Below are 18101 nucleotides of genomic sequence, written 5' to 3'. Positions count from 1 at the left end.
ACAATTTTGTGAATTACTTAATGGATGTTTTCAGTGATCATTACTCACAACAAAACTACTATAGGCCAGAAGGCTAAGGAACTGCATGCCATCTACTACTTCTACTATGATAAATTCTTTGGATGGGGTCTTAAATTTTGGTTAGTCCTAACATGGGGACCACATGGCATTAGCATGGATTCTTACCCAGATCTGTGAGGAGGAGCAGCAGGGGGTACTTTCTGACATGACTTGTGCTGTATTTCACTGACCAAGCTGACGTTCATGCTGCTCAGATTATTTCGTTGGCCATTTATGTTAAGAAATATCATAGTTACATCTGCATTGCTAATTCCAGTATTTGTACATGATATTTGATCTTAACTATCTGTAAAACTGTTTGGAAGGATGGTAGGCACTCAGCCCAAATTCTCATTTCGTGGCTTCAATGGCAATTTAATGTTTTTAATGGCAAACACGAGCACCCCCCATACCTACCACCCCTCGAACTGAGACTGATTAAAAAATGCTTTTCTTGGGCTTCCCTGGTGGCACAGTGGTTGAGAGTCCGCCTGCTGATGCAGGGGACATGGGTTCGTGCCCCGGTCCGGGAAGATTCCACATGCCACCGAACGGCTGGGCCCGTGAGCCATGGCCGCTGAGCCTGCACGTCCGGAGCCTGTGCTCCGCAACGGGAGAGGCCACAACAGTGAGAGGCCCACGTACCGCAAAAAAAAAAGCTTTCCTTAACCCATTTTCATTACTTTCTCAAAATTCTATTTTTGGCTCAGAGTGTCCATGGCCCTTTGAGCCTCAAAATAGATAGTTTGAGGAAAACCTGTTTATCTCTTCTTGGGTTTTTAGAACAGGATCCAGAATGTTATTCTGAGTACAAAAATAAAATACTTTGTCCTTTCTCTAGAAACCTTAAAGCTAACCATTCATCTAGCCATAAAAATATCTCTTTTTTTATATGACTATTTTAAAAGATACATCCCAAGATTTTTAGTTTTGGTTTAACAATGCTCCAATGCCAAATATTGCATTAGATCTTGTATAGTCCAAAAAGAATAAGTCACTTAAGTTTTACTGTAAAAACAACTAAAAATAGCACCAAATGTTAATAAGAAAGCAATTTCTCTTTATTGCTTAGATATACCAGTAAAATATTAAAAGAAAAAATTGTTCGTATTATTAATATAACTCTGGTTCCTACTTCCACACCCTTGAAATTTTGCCCTTTTATTCCTTTTCTTTTACCATCTTAGTTTTCTAAACTGAAAAGCAAAAAAATTTAACAGTGAAATAAACCAAGCAAAAGTATAAGGTAATATACATTTATCCAATTCAAATTATTTAAGCTGAGACCTTTAAGAAATATTTTAATACCTAAGTCGTAGTTCTAATATTAGATAGCTGCAGCATTCCAAGTAATAGGACTTCTACAGTAATAGTAATATAGTATAGTAATATAGTAATATTACTGTAGTAATTCTACAGTAATAGTAATAGGGTTCTACAAAGTACCAGTGATGCTGGGGATTTATTTTACTGAAAGCCAAAAAAATTAATTTTGCTTTTTAATTTTTTTTTTTTTCTTTTTTGCGGTACGCGGGCCTCTCACTGCTGTGGCCTCTCCCGTTGCGGAGCACAGGCTCCAGACGCGCAGGCTCAGCGGCCATGGCTCACAGGCCCAGCCACTCCACGGCATGTGGGGTCTTCCCAGACCGGGGCACGAACCCGTGTCCCCTGCATTGGCAGGCGGACTCTCAACCACTGCACCATCAGGGAAGCCCTGCTTTTTAATTTGTCTATTACTATTTCCAATTTCCAAGTACCTTTTAAATACATGATAAATGTGTTTTGCATCTCTCCTATCTGAATATGTACCCCACTACATCTATATGATCAAACCTATACAGAATCCTGGCAATTGCTATTCTAATACTTTGGATCAAAAAGTAGAATCTATGATGTTTTAAAAATGCTATTTAAAGAGTTTATCTTAGGCTAGAAAGAGGTGCCAGAAGATGGTTCAACTATTTCAGAAAGTCTGACTAGTTCCCTGGGATATGGTACTTACATTTTTAATTTGTGGACTAAAAGGTAAGGTTCTAAAAATTCTATCTGCTCTGATCCTAAGTGGGCAGCTAAGCCTCCACTGGCGAACAATTACTGGGATTGAAGTGGCCCAGTGAGGTGTGACACGAAGGATGTGAACAGGTTTATGAGGATTTGTTGGTCAATGTGAAAATCTTGTAAAGTATCCTCAAAGCAACAACAAATCTTGGCCAGTCTCAATCAAAGGAAAGAAAAAAAAAAATACCCATTTTGGACCCCTTAAGCAACTCCTTATTTAGAACGCTAATATTACAGCCACAGACAGGGCCCAAATGCCATTTAAAATAAATTCTCCCCATTCAGGATCTTTTGTTTTGGAGAAAAAGAAGCTGAAAAACAGGAATGGGCAGGCACTCTGAGTCCAGGAGGGGCTTATTTTCAAGGCCCCATGCTGGCTGCTCACAAGGGAAGGATTAAAGATAAGATGAGAAAATTAGCTCCCTTCTTGGAGAGAAGAAAAACAAAATACGCTGAAATGTTATTTCATTTAAAAATATTTCTAAAAGTGTTATGTAAATGATATGTACAACCTATGAGACCCAAAGATTCCACTGTTTTCTTTCTTTTCTCTAACCTGTCTAAAGTTATCAACACCATCAATGGTATATTAACTTTTTGTAATTTTATAAGGCCCTAACACTGAACAGCTGGTGTGAAATGCCAAGGTTTAGGAGCTGGGCATAGTTCTGATGCCAATTAAGAAATAATCTGGATTACCAGGAGAGAAGGCACACACATGAAAAATAAATCACAGCTGAATTACTCACTGAATGATTTTAGAAAGAAAAAAATCCAAACTTGTGGTAGGGCTAATCAGGTCATTTTTACTGATTAGATGTGTGACACTCGACTGCTCTAATTTTCTCCTATTTAAGAGATTCTCTTTCAACATCATGAAAATAATACCCAAGTAGAGAATAAGGGTAAGAACTTCACCATTCCAAAGATGAATTGTGATTGTGGAGAAAACCCAATGAATCCCAAACATGGGACAGATGCCAAGACGTGGTACAAAGAAGGAGGAAGGAGAAGAAAGCCAGAACAGATCTAGCCAAGTTGGGGCCCATGCAGTGCCAGCAAAAAGCCTACACAGCTAAATCCAATCAAAAAACATCTAGATTTCACTTGTAACCACTCTCCTATCTCTCTCTCCTTCCTAGTGTTACAGCCATTCTCTTAGACCTTTATTATTTCCTACTGGGAGGACTGTAATAATCTTCTCTGCTATCTCATCAATCTTCCAAATGGTACACGTCCATCATGTTGCTCTACTGTTTCAATATCGTTCATGGCATCCCCATGCCCACATCACAAAATCCTGGCATTCAGGGCTCCTGGCACCCCCCTTTTGAGGGTGATGGGCCCATCAGAAGACTAGATGAAATTCCTGATGTTGTCAGTTAACAGATGTGCTTCCTTGGGCCCATCATTTAATCTTCTGAGCCACAGCTTCCTCATTAGAAAAAAAGAAGGAACTAATTGGATATTTAATCAATGTGAGATGGCAGTGCAGACTGTAAAAGCTGAACAAAGGTGCAGTATTTTTATTACCATTTCAATACATTTTCTGCTACTCATCTTCTGCAAGTCCGATCCTCTATATGTACTTAATAGATATCCAGCCACCTTGCCTCCCATTTCCCTAAATGGTTATGCTCTCCTTCCACCTCTCCCAGTCTGCTACCTGGAACAACAAAGTATTCACTATTGCTCACTCCCTCTTCTGAACCCCCCAAAGTAAGCAATAATAGCTCTTATTTACAAAGTGCCTATGAGTATTTTTCTAGGTGCTTTACATTGTTTTCCCAACAGCCCTGTGATTGCTCCCATTTTATAGATGGGAAGATTAAGACAGAACAAGTGAGACTTGCATTATCTCCAAGGGGCTTTTCCAGGCCTTAGAGCAAGGGAGGTCCAAAGCTGGTGGTGGCAGCCCAGTATGGTGGTTGGAAAGCTGTGATGATTCATGTTTGTTCACTGCATTCCCTTTTACATGTATGAACATGAAAAATAGGCTTCATTCAATAAGGTAGCAGGAACATACATTTCAGCCTATGTTACAGCCAGTAAGGAGGAAGAGGCTGCCAGTTAAAGGGAAAGAGAACCACTGTCAGGATAAGGGCAACGAAAAGGGATGAAGGAGGCTCTTTTAGCTGGAAATCCCTTTGATAGTCAAAAACATTGTGTTTTGGTTCATTTTGAGAGTTTAGGTTCCATGTCAATTCACAGTATCCAAAGGTTATATTTGGAACCCTAATTTATTTCATCATTTTGATCTAACTTGGCATTGATACACAAAGAAGAGAATAAAATCAGGGAACAATCCTCTGGGAGTAAGTGGCCACTCAGCACACCTGTCACATAGCCCTAGGGCACTTCTCTGCTGGGATGACCAGAGCCACCACAAAGGTTTGAAAGTGTGCTCTGGGTTTTACTCATTTGTCGAATATTTCTTAGCTGAGAACTGTGGCTGCCACTGACACCCATCCACCAAAACCCATTCTCTGTTTCTTCCTGGGCACACAGCTAGGCTACATCTCCTGGTCTCCTTTGCACTGGGCCAAGGGAGCAGAGGTTATGTACCCTTCTAAGCCTGGCCCATAAAGCCTGCCACTCATGCTCCCCCCCGCTTTTTCTCCCTGTGGGCTAGAAAGCTGATGACAAGAATCACAGAAGCCTCAGAAGCTACACGGTGAGATGGTACAACCATCATCTGCAGGGCCAAAGCCTGCCTAAACCAAGCAACCTGGGAGATCCACTCAAGACCATTCAGTAGGAAACAGATAAATTTCTGTTGTGTTTGAGCCATGAGATTTGGGGCCTATTTGTTACCACCATTTTGCCTATCCGGACAAATTCATGTGCTGGCTTGTGCTTCACTGGGGCCCCAGATGCAGACACACAATGTCTGCATTGAGTTTACTGTCTAGTCAGCCACACTGTGGCCGTCATTGAATTGTCCTGATGTCCTGAAGGCAGGAGTAATATTAAGTAACGCAAAGTTCAGAGCATGATCTAGATCAAGGGCAGGCAAACCTCTTCTCTAAAGGGACAGACAAAAAATATTTTAGACTTTGCAGGCCATATACGGTTTCTGAGACAAATTCTTCATCTCTCTCTCTCTCTTTTTTTTTATATATATCCCTTTAAAAATTCAAACAACATTCTTAGCTTGGAAGCTCTACAAAAACAGACCACGAACCAGATTTGGCCTATGAGATGTGATCTGTCAATCCCTGGTCTAGATTTTTAAAATCCAGTGGAAGGATATTTCATGACATGTAAAAATTACATGAAATTCAAACTTGGGAACTATAAGTAAAGTTTTATTGACATTTATTCAGTTTCATATTATCTGTGGCTGTTTTTGTACTACCAGGGCAGAGCTGAAGAGTTATGACAGGATATGGCCCACAGAGCCTGAAATATTTATTATCTGACCCTTTATCAAAAAAGTTTATGAAACCCTGGTCTGGAGGTTCCAAAAGAGAGATCATCCTGTTTAAGTAACCAGATCCTCTATAGCCCAAGGAGGACACTGGATGTCTGGCTGCTTGGGTGCCATGCTAAGAATTTGACATCTATAGCCACCATGGAAGGTGGCTCAACAGAGTCTGGAGTTTTAGGGAGTTCTTACCCTAAAACAGGGTAAGAACAGTTATCTTTACTGGCTACCTAGAGTGTTCTGATGAAATGGGTTAGATAAGCTGCTGTCAAATTTTTCTTTCATCAATGTGCTGAATGATCAGTAATACACTCACTAGGGAGGTTCAGTTGATCTAAATTCACTATGACAATGGGGACCTTCCTAGAAGCCTGGTACATTAGAAAACAAATGCTTAGACAGCAGACACAAGATCAATCAGTGACATATGCTGTTTTTATTATTGGATTATTGCTATTAATAAGGCCCTTCAAATTCATGACACGACTTACATCTTTTTTTTCCCCTCCAGCCTTATTGCGAAATCATTGGCACTTAATGAATTCTTACAGCAATTATACGTAGTCAGATTTATGGATATGGAAACTAAGGCTCAGCATGGATAAACAATTTGCCCAAGGTCAATGAACTGAAAATCAGAGCTTAGATCTGCGTCTAGCTCTATCTGAATTCAAATCCGATGTTCTTTCTATTACACCATAAGGCCTATCACACATATTGGTACTTCAAAAATTTAAAGACACTACCATAATTTACTCACTAGCAACTATGCCAGATTCAAGGAGTTTTTTGTTTTGTTTGACAGCCAAGGTTCAGCTACATTAAAATACAACTAATACATATTTGATGCCAGACACGATGCGAAGTGTTTTTCACATTTGGTCTCCACCTCTTCAGTTTCCTCATCTGTAAATGGGTTTGGCAATAGCAGTTTCAGAGCACTTAAAGTTGAGTTAAATGAGTACTGGGCACACAGGAGATTCTTAATAAGTAGGGCCTACAATTAAAAATGCTAAGCTTTATGCTGTCCTAAGTGTTCACGCATTTAGGTTTCTGTGTAAAATGAGGAGTGAGGCTCAAGACTTTGAAGACCTAAATTTCAGCCCAAATCTGTATGAGACACAGGTGTTAAAGCAACAATAAAAATAAAGTATTAAAACAATCAAGATACTGGGTATCTTGGGAAGTCCTCCCACAAAAAGGGAATAATGCTTGGGACATCTGCACAAGACTTATTTTAAATACAAATCTGGGGTCTGTGCTTTGATATTAACAACTAGATTATTACATTGTCTATTTTAAAGAGAACATTCAACAAAAAATATCAAGACTATAGTTTCCTTCAGTAAAGTTGGGGAATTTGGATTTAGTTTGAAAGCAACTTAAAAAGAAGCATTAAACAAAAAAAGCTAGGATATTATTAACAACAACCTAATTTACAGTAACACCCATGGACTTCATTTTCCTGCTAATATGCTCTTTCTTTTCTCTTCCCTAAAATATGAACTGTAGCTAGCACCCTCTTTTTGTTCCCATCACCTTTGTTATAAAACAACACTTCCTTATAACACCCAGCAGGACTGCTTCCCACAGCTAGGATTACATGGAAGGTGGGACATTCTCAAACTTTTTTTGGGTACATATTGCTGTAACATGCCCTAATTTTGCATTATATCAACCAGATCCTGTATCCCCTTACTGAATAGCCTACTCATCCAGGAGCCTAAGCTACTGTGACTAAGCTACTTCTCAAGTATCTGGTTCCCATAGAGACCGGACAGCGATCACATTGTCGGGTATTCAATGCTTTATATGCCTGAAGAGTAAGGCACAGCCACATGCTCCCTTGACAAAGCCCAGTAACATCCCTGAACCTGTGCTCCAAGAAAGGTGGCCTGCCCCTGAAGTGCTTTAAGATTTCTCTCCTGTGCCCCGAGTAAACAAGAGGGATGCAAGTTCTTATTTTTTTTAATTTTTTTTTTATACAGCAGGTTCTTATTAGTTACCCATTTTATGCATATTAATGTATATATGTCAGTTCCAATCTCCCAATTCATCACACCACCACCCGCCCCTCCACCACTTTCCCCCCTTGGTGTCCATACGTTTGTTCTGTACATCTGTGTCTCAATTTCTGCCCTGCAAACCAGTTCATCTGTACCATTTTTCTAGGGGGATGCAAGTTCTGATTAGCTTGGTTATTATTATTGTTCGGAAGAATCCTTGGTGAGTCACAGTTTTACAAGACATGATTATCAGATCTGAGAGCAGTTCTGCCAGACTCTAAAGTTCTCTAATAAAGAGAACATGGAGCAAGCTTTCTTGCATGCCTCAGGCTACAACTCAACATCCTCAACAAGAGCATCTTCAAAAGTCAGGAAGGGGCGTGTCCCAGCAATGAGACCACAGGCTGACCAAGAGTGCCCAGCACAAAGAAGGTGTTTAGGAAGAAAGCAAGCTAATAGTGTCTGAGGACCTTCTGATCCTGAGCTGTGCACTGTTGGACTAAATCTGACATCTCCTGCCCCGACCACTCCCCTGTGCCCCAGGCTCACCTTCCAAGTATCTCCTTGCCTAGTCCAAGTGGATGTCTAATGGGCATTTCAAACCAGTATAACACTGAACTCTCCATTTTCCCTCCGAATTAGTTCTTCCCCATCTCAACAAATCTTTGACTATTCTCCCAGTTGCTCAGGACAAAACCCTGAGCCTATTACTTATTGCCCACCAGCACAGTCCAATTAAATCCTAATTCTCTATCTGCAATTGTAATAGGGAAGAACCTTTTGTATTCTACTATAAGTTAATCACTAAAGGGATGTCACCTATAAGCTTAAATTATACATAATGGCCCATCTCTGGGAACCCTGCCTCCCAGGTAATGAGCATTAAGCTAAAATACCTTTGTTTAGCTCACAGGGAACATCCTGATTAGGCCCACCTGTGAATGACTGCAGGGAGGAAGAAATTAACACATCCCTTCCAGAGGCTGATGGGAACCAGCAAATATTTGACTTTACTCCCTCCCCTTTCAGTATAAAAGAAGATTGAATTCTAACTCAGGCAAGATGTTTCTTTGGGACACGAGTCCACCATCTTCTCGGTCTGCTGGCTTTCAGAATAAAGTCGTTATTCCTTGCCCCAACAACTTGTCTCTAGATTATTGGCCTGTGGTGCAGTCAGGAGTACAGGCTTAGACTCAGTGACACAATAGAATCCATCATCCAATCAGCTTCTCCATCTGTACTGCTAATGCATCAGATCACCCCTGAAACCTCCTCTCTGTTCCGCCACCCCTCTCCCTGTACCATTAATCCTCCACACACAACCAAAGTAGTCTAAAAATCTAAATCGGACCTTGTCATGTCCCTGTTCGAAGTCTTCCAAGGATTTCCTACGGCCGTGCAATGAGACTAACCCTGCTGACCATGGTTGGGAGGCACTTTGTACCTGCCCTCATCCCAGCCCACACCTCTCTTGACTCTGCATCTCCAGCACTAAGCTAGGCAACACCAGCCTCTTTGTCTCTCAAACATTAAACCCTTTCCTGCCTCTGTGCTTGCTGTTTCCTCTGCTTAGAACACTCTTTCTCCTGATAGGTGCATTCTCAACTGGACCCTTCAGGTCACTCTGACCTCAGGCTCAAAGGGTCATGCTCAGGAAGATTTTCCCCAACCAGGCTTTCTGAAGTTGCTCTCTTCCCAACCCCCATCAACTTATAAACGAAGGGTAAGCTTACATTTAAACATCTCAAATCATCCATAGTTGAAAGAATATATACATTTGGCTTTGGGAAATTACAGAAGGTAAAACTTTTTATCACATGCCCTAGTATGAGAAAACTAAACATACAAACAAACAAAATACTATCAGTTGAAGTCTCAAAATACTAATGGTTGACACTTGTAAAAATAAAATTCATGATATTTGTAATGTTTGGTTTAGATCTTGTCAAGAATTCAAATGAAAAATTCTAAGCTGCCAGTGGCTTCTAGGTTAGGTGTGAATTCCATGTGTAAACCAATAATTTATGGCCAGAGATTGACACGAGGTCATGCAGTCATGGGATGTTCACCACCTCTCTCTAAACTGACCCCTTTCAATGGCTAACAGCACACTGATCAAGACAACTCTCTTTACATCAATTTGGCCTCTAGTGACAAAGCTTTTAAAGACTTGAGACTTTCTGGGTGGTTTGCAAATGTTGGTTTCCTAAGTGCATGCCCTTTTCAACACTTTTCTGTGAGTTCCAGGAGCCAGCTCTCTTCCTTAGGAGTTAGTTGTAGGGAGATTAAAATTGTTCTGTTAAGATGATCTTCAAGACTCTTCATATTCATTACACTTTGATATTTCAGGCTTATAAAGTAGTAGTTTTTGTAGAAATGGGGATAGTAATAGTATTGATAGAAGAAATAATATAAAAAATCACAACTAATATTTATTGAATCCTTATTATGTGCTAGCCACAAATAGAGACTTATTTTGAATGACTGATTCTATGACCTTATTTTTTTATAATCTGTGTTTTTGTTAATTGTCTTCTTCTCATAGAAAATTTGTTTAACAGTAAGATGGGACATATTGTGTTTTACATATATCTTATTTCTGACAGACATTCAAATGGTGGAATATTCTTGCTCTTACAAATGTGCATTTTTCCAACCCTTTTTCGGATTAGGTGTAGCTTTAGGGTTAAAAGAAGGAAAGTTGCATTGTGAAGCTCACTGATCATTTCTCTACTTTCACCTTCAGACACCTACATATCAGGCACTCAATATGTATTTACTGAAATAACTATTTATTGAAAGAATGAATACCTGCATAAAATCTGTAAAGATAGCATGACAATTTTACAAGTATCAATTTTAACATTTAACTGTGATACAAATCTGGAGTCACCAAGACACAAGAATTCACTTCCTAAGGCTTCAAAAAGATTTAATCTTTAAATCTTTCTTTAAAGATTAAAAAGATGAAAAATATCATATTCACAGGATATTTCAGAAATTACTTAAACGCACTTTAAATAACATGATTTTTGCGTGGGAAAGGTTTATGAAACCACCAAGCAATCAGAAAGGATTTCCAAGGTTTTGAGAAACCCAAATTCAGAACATTGAAATTGAAGTTGTACTCATGGAAGGTGATCTATAACATTATTCTGTACCTATACCACCAAGATAAATATTGTAACGACTCAGAATTGGACGTATTGGTCCTTTGTCATTCAGAGGCCCAATTTTACAAACCATTCATGTAAATTTAGCTCCATAGCAAAGGGACTAATAAAGACATTCATAACAGGTACTTTGAAAATAAAATACTAACACTGGTAATCACAGAAGACAATATCAAGCACAATATTTGCTCCATTGAATATGTTGGGAATAAAGAGAATAAAAGGACGTGACAAAAAAAATACAACGCAAAAGACCTTTCTATATCATCTATATATTTTACTATTTCATCCTAGAATAGCATCCAATCACCTGTATTCATTGGGGTCTGAAATAAGAATGAATGTAATTGCATAAAGTTTATCTCATTTTTAAGAGCCTAAAAAGAACTCCTTCTGTTCATTTATATGTTCTTGTCTTACATATATATTTGACTATTTCAATAAATCAAGTTATCTTCCTTTTATATTTTAAATGTATTATTTAAAGTTAAGCCACATTCCCATTTGGATAAAAAAATTCAATTCTAGGAATACTTACTCTAAAGAAATTAAAAACTGATGCCTCGTGGTACTCACCCTCCCGTATCTGTTGGCGTAGGACCCAGTGAGCAAGGAGTGGAAAACGATGATTGTCTCATCCAAGTCCCAGATGAACACCCTCTACAAAGGAAGAACCAATCACTGTGTCTTTCTCTTGGTTGAGAAACCTGCTATTCAGCTAACTTCAACATGAAAAGGTAGTCTTTAAATGGGAGACAAATGAAAAACGTGAATTTACTATTTTTTTTAAACACAGCTGTTCCAAAGGGTATCTCCTAGCTTTCCTCAGATATAACCTCAAATGAGGTGCAAGAGGATAAATACATTAGCAACACTGACATAAATGTAGGAAAAAAGAATATATGTCCTTCCTACTTCTGTAGTTGCTTCTTAGTCTTAGTTCTAAAGAAATGAAACATAAGCTAAAATGAGTTTGTTTATAACTTCTAAGACAGAGAGGGGCAATCAATGAAAAATCACTCAATTGATCTTTTCCTTATCTCTGCTCTCTGTTCATTAAGAAGTGTTAAAATAACTAATCTTGTGTTTTATTCTTATCAAGTCCAGTATTTAAAAATTGCACATAAAAACTGAAACTACATCGTCTATTCACCTTAGGTTATCTGTTGCGATGTTATCAAATGGATGATATACTGTTCCTGCCCAATTTTCTTCAGATTTCAGAGTTAACAACTTAAGCAGATGGAACACACATGCTCCTGACACACTCTTGGGATATTTGGAATTGAATTATTGAAGGAACTCATTTCAAAAAGGTCTCTGAGATACCACAAAAGGCCTCCCAACCCTGCTTTTCTTCTTACCAATCCCACTTACACCAGTACATATTCATACACACAAGTTCTGCTGGAAATTTTCCATCTTTTCAGCCAAAAGAATCATGTTTTGTACCATCAGTTTCACTTGGGCAATAAAAAGAAACTTAATTCCAGTGGATTCAAGGCTATGAAATCTATCACCCTTTAAAGTTTTATTTATTTAATCCCTCCTGCTTTGAACTCCACCAAAATGTGTCTCATAAGGTGATAACCACTTCTGTTTATAATATCCTGGGTTGTCCTTTTTCAATATACATAGCATGTCTTTAATTTCCAAATGGATTTTATTAAGCATTTTTCGTACAACACTTAATTTAAATGGCAATGACAGAGCAGTACAAGAGAATTTTGTCAAAGCAGGATTATATAATTTACGATGTTTCACTAAAGAGAAAAAAAAATGCTTTACTACATAGTTAAAGTGGAAGAGAAAACAGAAATAAATAACTGCTTTATCTTCAATATGGAAAAAAAACTGGCTTACTTATAGTTAATATGGAACAGAATGTAGTAACAAAGGCATTTGGACACCTTGCTCACAGCAGGTATACAGAATCACCAGTTAGCTACTAAAACACCTTGTTATTTACTTAGGCCTTGGCAATGACATACCTCAAGATCAGAATCTGGCGGAGGAGAAGGATTATTGTTTCTTCGGCCCCGTCCACGTGACTTCCCATCTGAACCTCGACGCAATCGATCAGAATCTGAATCTTTAATGGGTGTTGACGGGCTGTGGATTGTACTGTACTCTGTGGAAATACAGCAAGGACTTTCATCTCTTGTTCTATCACCACGGTGCCAAGATTATCCTTGTTTTAATCCATAGGGAAGTTGGAAAAGTAAAGCACATTTCATTCTGCTCAAATTCTACATTATCTTTTACGGACATCAGTAAATAAGTTAAGAGATGGATGATGCTAGACTTGTTTGGAAAGAATGTGTGATTAGAAGTAATTAAAAATTAATGGGGGCTTCCCTGGTGGCGCAGTGGTTGAGAGTCCGCCTGCCGATGCAGGGGACACGGGTTCGTGCCCCGGTTCGGGAAGATCCCACATGCCGCGGAGCAGCTGGGTCTGTAAGCCATGGCCGCTGAGCCTGCGCGTCTGGAGCCCATGCTCCGCAACGGGAAAGGCCACAACAGTGAGAAGCCCACGTACCGCAAAAAAAAAAAAAAAAAAAAAAAAAAAAAAAATTAATGGAAGGTGGGAGACAACAGGTTGTACCAAGTGGGGGAGATTTTCTTTGTGGTTCTCTGTAGTGAGACCCCATCTCCAGGTCCACTTGCTTCTCTCTCACCCCACAAATAGCTCCTGGCCATACTGAGAGGTCCACACAATTGCCTTACCAGCCATGCTCCTGCCTACAGAAAGGCTTCTGGTTCATGGAACGAAATGAAAAGAAAAACCCCTGGGCCAGGGAAAATGGAATCAGATGGATTTTTCTTTGAAATTTTAAAATTCTCCATTTTCTCCCTCATTTTATGTGAGAACAAGGGAGCGGCAAGATGAGCAGAGCTCATGTATGAGCAATGCCATAATCTGCACGGCATTCATCACAGGCTCTTCCTGTGTCTTCATCTCTTTGAAGCAAATATCCCAAACCAGGCAGCACATTAAAAGTACTCATCTGGGAAACTCAGAAAAACCACAGAAATAATCGTGGAGAAACCACAAAATTAAAAACAACCCCCAACCAGCTCAGAGGAAGAGCTGGGCAGTGGTTGTGGAGTCGGGAAGAGACTCTTACCCTGTTTCCAGAATAAACAAAAAACCCTCTACTCTTAGCCCTAGGTACGTTCTTTTCATAGTCCATCCAGTTCACCCATCAGATAGTCTCTACCTACCTAAACTCCAGATGTGCCGGTGTGCTGGCTCTCCCCCCAACCTCTTTGCCAGATCACTCTACTAGATATGGGTTGGATCTCTCAGTCTAATAAGAGGAATGATTATTCTCACGAAGATGCTGATGTGACATTTCACCAAACAGAACTGTGGAGAACAGCTAAAGACGTGGTAGCCTTTATTAATGTACTATCAGCCTTGACTCTACCAACAAGGTCTTCCATGTGTCAAACTGTGTGATCTCAGTATTACCTCCAAGTTGAAGGGCTTCTCCAAAGCCTTATGAGTCGGGGTAGATAGGAATGGACTCTGACAGAGTAAATTCTGTTTTTAAATCACATGAAACAGCCCTATGTCTCTTGTTTAACCTGAAAACCTAATTGATTCCTATCACTTTTAGATGTAGCTTTTGCATGTCCTCTGGCATAGCAAACAAGATGGCAAACTTCCTCATATAAACTGGACACGTGATCCTTGAACCTAGAAACCACCATGATGACTTACAAGGCTCTTGGTTAATTACGGCCAGAAAATTCAAAGCAACTCCACTCAATGCTCAATTTATGTTAATCAGGATGATTAACATAAACTCTGAGCTAACTCATCTCATAGAACTGTTAGAATACAGTGCCGCCTGGTGAACGATAAGCATTCTCTAAATCTATATTAGATTCTTTTCTTGCAGAGGTAGACGTTTGTGTCATCTTCTCAAGATGTTCCAAACCAAGCATCTCTCTTCCATGTTTTATAGAGAATCAGGAAGTTGAAATGAATTTATTTTTTATGGAGTTCATTAGATTCAAAGTTGTGTTTTAAAGAAAAAGTCTTGACCTCTTTTTTTTAAAAAAATATTCTGCAATCTACATCTCCATACAGAATCTTTATAGCCACCACCCTATACAGAACACACACCAATCTCTTTTAACAGTTTCAAAATGGAGCTGGACTTCAAGGCACTTGTCTGTAAAGTCTATCTTAAATGGTGCTGAGTTTTCCAGCTTTGGAAGTTCATATCTGAGAAGAAGCTAAAGACACCAAGCAATGTGTCTTATCGCATTATGCTTTACACCTCAACTTCTAGATAGTTTAGAGATAATTTTGTCCTCAAAGTAGTTTATCTCACCTACGTTTTCTGAGCCTAGATTTCCTCCAGTTGAATGCCTATTCCTTTATTTCTTGGTGTTTACTTCTTTATCTCTTTTTTAAAAACTCAATTAAATCTTTAAAAATACATTCCATCTCAATTTGTTTGGAAATAGAAAAGCTATAATGAAATCGATTACTTACTTCTGTAAACCTCCCCCCAAAGAAAACAAATTCAGTGATCAAAGTCTACAAGAAGACTTTTAAATCATGCTATGTAGAGTTTTTCCAGGTGAAGAAAAGAAGCCCTAAAAGATGGACAATCTGACAACTTATTAGAAGGAATATGAAATTTGAATAATGCAAGCTAGTTTTTTTCAAAAACTCCTCCTCTTTGTTTTACGAGGTAGAATTAAATGCTTCTACTCTCCTAACCAGCTTTCCCGCCTCTTAGTTCTCCTTCCTCCTACAAGTACAAAACAACAAATAATTTAATCTTCTAATCCACTAACATCTCATGTTTCATTAAAGTCCTCTCTAAATTGTTCAACTTTACCCCGACTGAGATAATGGATGTGAAAACACTCAGAGGAGCATTCATTTCATTTAACAAACACTGACTGAATGTTCACACTCTTCCAGGCACCGTACTAGAAGCCTGAAGTATAATGATGTATACCAAACAGATATGGTTCCTGCCTTCTTGGGAGTTTAACATTCAGAGGAAGGCACTGATTCATGAATAAAAAGGAGAGATTACAAAACAACTTGGAAAAGGTTATGAAATGGGAAAAGCAGAATGCTGGGTGACCACAGAGGAAGCGCATGTAGCTCAGACTTGCAGGGTCATAGAAGGTTCCTCCTGATGGAAGACAAATATGCCAATAAAAAGGGTATACAAATGTGCTCCAAGTAGTCATAGGAGCACGTGCGAAGGTGCAGAAAGAGAGAGCATGTGGCAGAACTAAAAAACAATCAATGTGACCTGACTCTATAGAGTACACAGATGAGGCTGGAGGGGCAGGCACAGAACTTAACAAGGGGCTGATGTCATCAAAGTTACATTTTTAGATGGAGGACTCTAGCTCCAGGGTAGCAAGGGTCCTGGAGACAAATGAAGACTGAGAAAGGGAGACCAGTCAGGAGGGTAACTCAGTCATCCAGGTGATGCATAGGCTGGTGGCCCAGATGCAGGCAGTGGGGATAAGGAAGAGTTACAGGTTCAATGAGTCATTTGGGGGATTCCCTGGTGGCGCAGTGGTTGAGAGTCCGCCTGCCGATGCAGGGGACACGGGTTCATGCCCCGGTCCGGGAGGATCCCACATGCCGCGGAGCGGCTGGGCCCGTGAGCCATGGCCGCTGAGCCTGCGCGTCTGGAGCCTGTGCTCCGCAACGGGAGAGGCCACAGCGGTGAGAGGCCCGCGTACCGCAAAAAAAAAAAAAAAAAAAAAAAAAGTCATTTGGCAGCGAAATCCATAAGTAATGGGATAAAGAAGAAGCGGGAAGGTTGATGCTCATGCCAGTGGTTTGGCAACTAGGCAGACTGTAGTATGAGCACGGGGCTTAGAAAGAAGGAGGGATGGAGGGAAAAACGTAGGTGAGAATTTGGGTCCAGCTTTGGACATACTGAAATTGAAGGTCAGCACATTTTTTTGGCAAAGAATCAGATAGTAATAAGTATTTTAGGCTTTGTGGGCTATGTGGTCTCTGTTGCAGTGACTCAACTCCGCCATTATGGTGCCAAAGCAATCCCAGCCAGGATGTTGGTGAAGGAGTATGGGAGTCTTTCAATAAAACTTTATTTACAAAGCAGATTTGGCTTGTGGGAGGATATAATTGCATTCATTAATGTAACTGTGTGACTATGAGATTCAAGTAAGTAACTCTGTTGTGACTGAGATTCAAGCAAGTGACTGTCACCTGACTTTTCTGGGTGTTATCACTTCTTCAAATCTGTTAAATAGTAAATGGTAAAACTGTGTAGTAAAGATAGTAAGTGAAACATGTTGCTGAACTAACTGGAGAACAAGGTCCAAAATAAGGAGCTAATTTTGGGGGAGCTGATAACAAGCAGATAAGGAATTTAATATATACTTTTTAAAAGGCCCTATCCCAGGTGCTAAGAGAGCTGAGCCATCATGCTGTCAAAACATCCCTATCTTGAATATGCAAACAAAGCAAGAGGAGGATAGGATTTTGTTTTCCTCATGAACACAGTAACTTGACATGCAAAACAGATTACAGATTCTCCTTGGGTTGATACGGGCACCGACACCTCCATCCTGGGAGGGATTCTGTGTTCTCATCTCGAACAGAACACATCTCAGTGCAGGCACCAAGCCTAACGAAACCACTGTACGATGGGCACTGTTCCAGGTGTGCGACCTTGGGACACTTGTTTACTGGGCTCTTTGCAGTTGACTGAATCTGGAGGACACAGTCACAAATGACAGGAGCAGGCAAGCTCTAGTGACACTGCATGATGAGCTAAGTTTGTTTATGAGAAAAGAAAAACTCAAAGGCCCTGCCTGCCATGGTCAGGCCATACTGTTCACTAACCAGTCAGTTCTCTGTATCCTCAAGGGTAGCACATCCACAGATCAAAAATATTTTTAAAAATTCCAGAAAGTTCCATAAAGTGAGACTTGAATATGCCACATGCTGCCAACTATTTACATAGCATTTCCATTATATCAGGTATTATATGTAATCTAGATAGGGTTTAAAGTATAGAGAAGGATGTGCATAGGATATATGCAAACAACTACACCATTTTATATAAGGGACTTGAGCATCCTGTGGATTCTGGTATGGGGCGGAGGGTGTGTGTCCTAGAACCAATTCCCCAGGATACTGAGGGATGACTGTACAGGAGAATTAGGAAATTAGGTGAAAGGGCAAAGGGAAAAGGAGCACATATGTCTTGCACACCTAACACTTAGATTTTCCTTGACTTGCAGTCACCTGTGACAACTGAATCTGACAGCTATTCCTTCCCAGGCTCTCCCCCAGTCAGCCAACAACACTCTGTAAAACGGATTCTCCTCTCCTGTAAGTCAGCCTGGAATCAA

General features: G+C 39.8%; 1 protein-coding gene across 8 annotated transcripts in view; it reads right to left on the bottom strand.

Annotated features, from left to right (window-relative positions):
• EYA1 (EYA transcriptional coactivator and phosphatase 1) overlaps positions 1–18101 on the bottom strand; it is a gene marked incomplete at its 5' end in the record, with an annotated part of 319290 nt that overhangs the window by 62857 nt on the left and 238332 nt on the right. For all 8 annotated transcript variants that reach the window (XM_082601445.1, XM_082601449.1, XM_082601450.1 and 5 more), the window contains 2 exons: positions 11301–11384; positions 12716–12855. In XM_082601445.1, coding sequence (XP_082457571.1) covers positions 11301–11384; positions 12716–12855 — 224 coding nt within the window. The remainder of the gene's footprint in view (positions 1–11300; positions 11385–12715; positions 12856–18101) is intronic.

The sequence above is a fragment of the Mesoplodon mirus genome (genome assembly GCF_964341445.2).
Source record: "Mesoplodon mirus genome assembly, chromosome: 16".
Taxonomy (NCBI): Eukaryota; Metazoa; Chordata; class Mammalia; order Artiodactyla; family Ziphiidae; genus Mesoplodon; species Mesoplodon mirus.
This window is presented reverse-complemented; position numbering and strand designations above follow the sequence as displayed.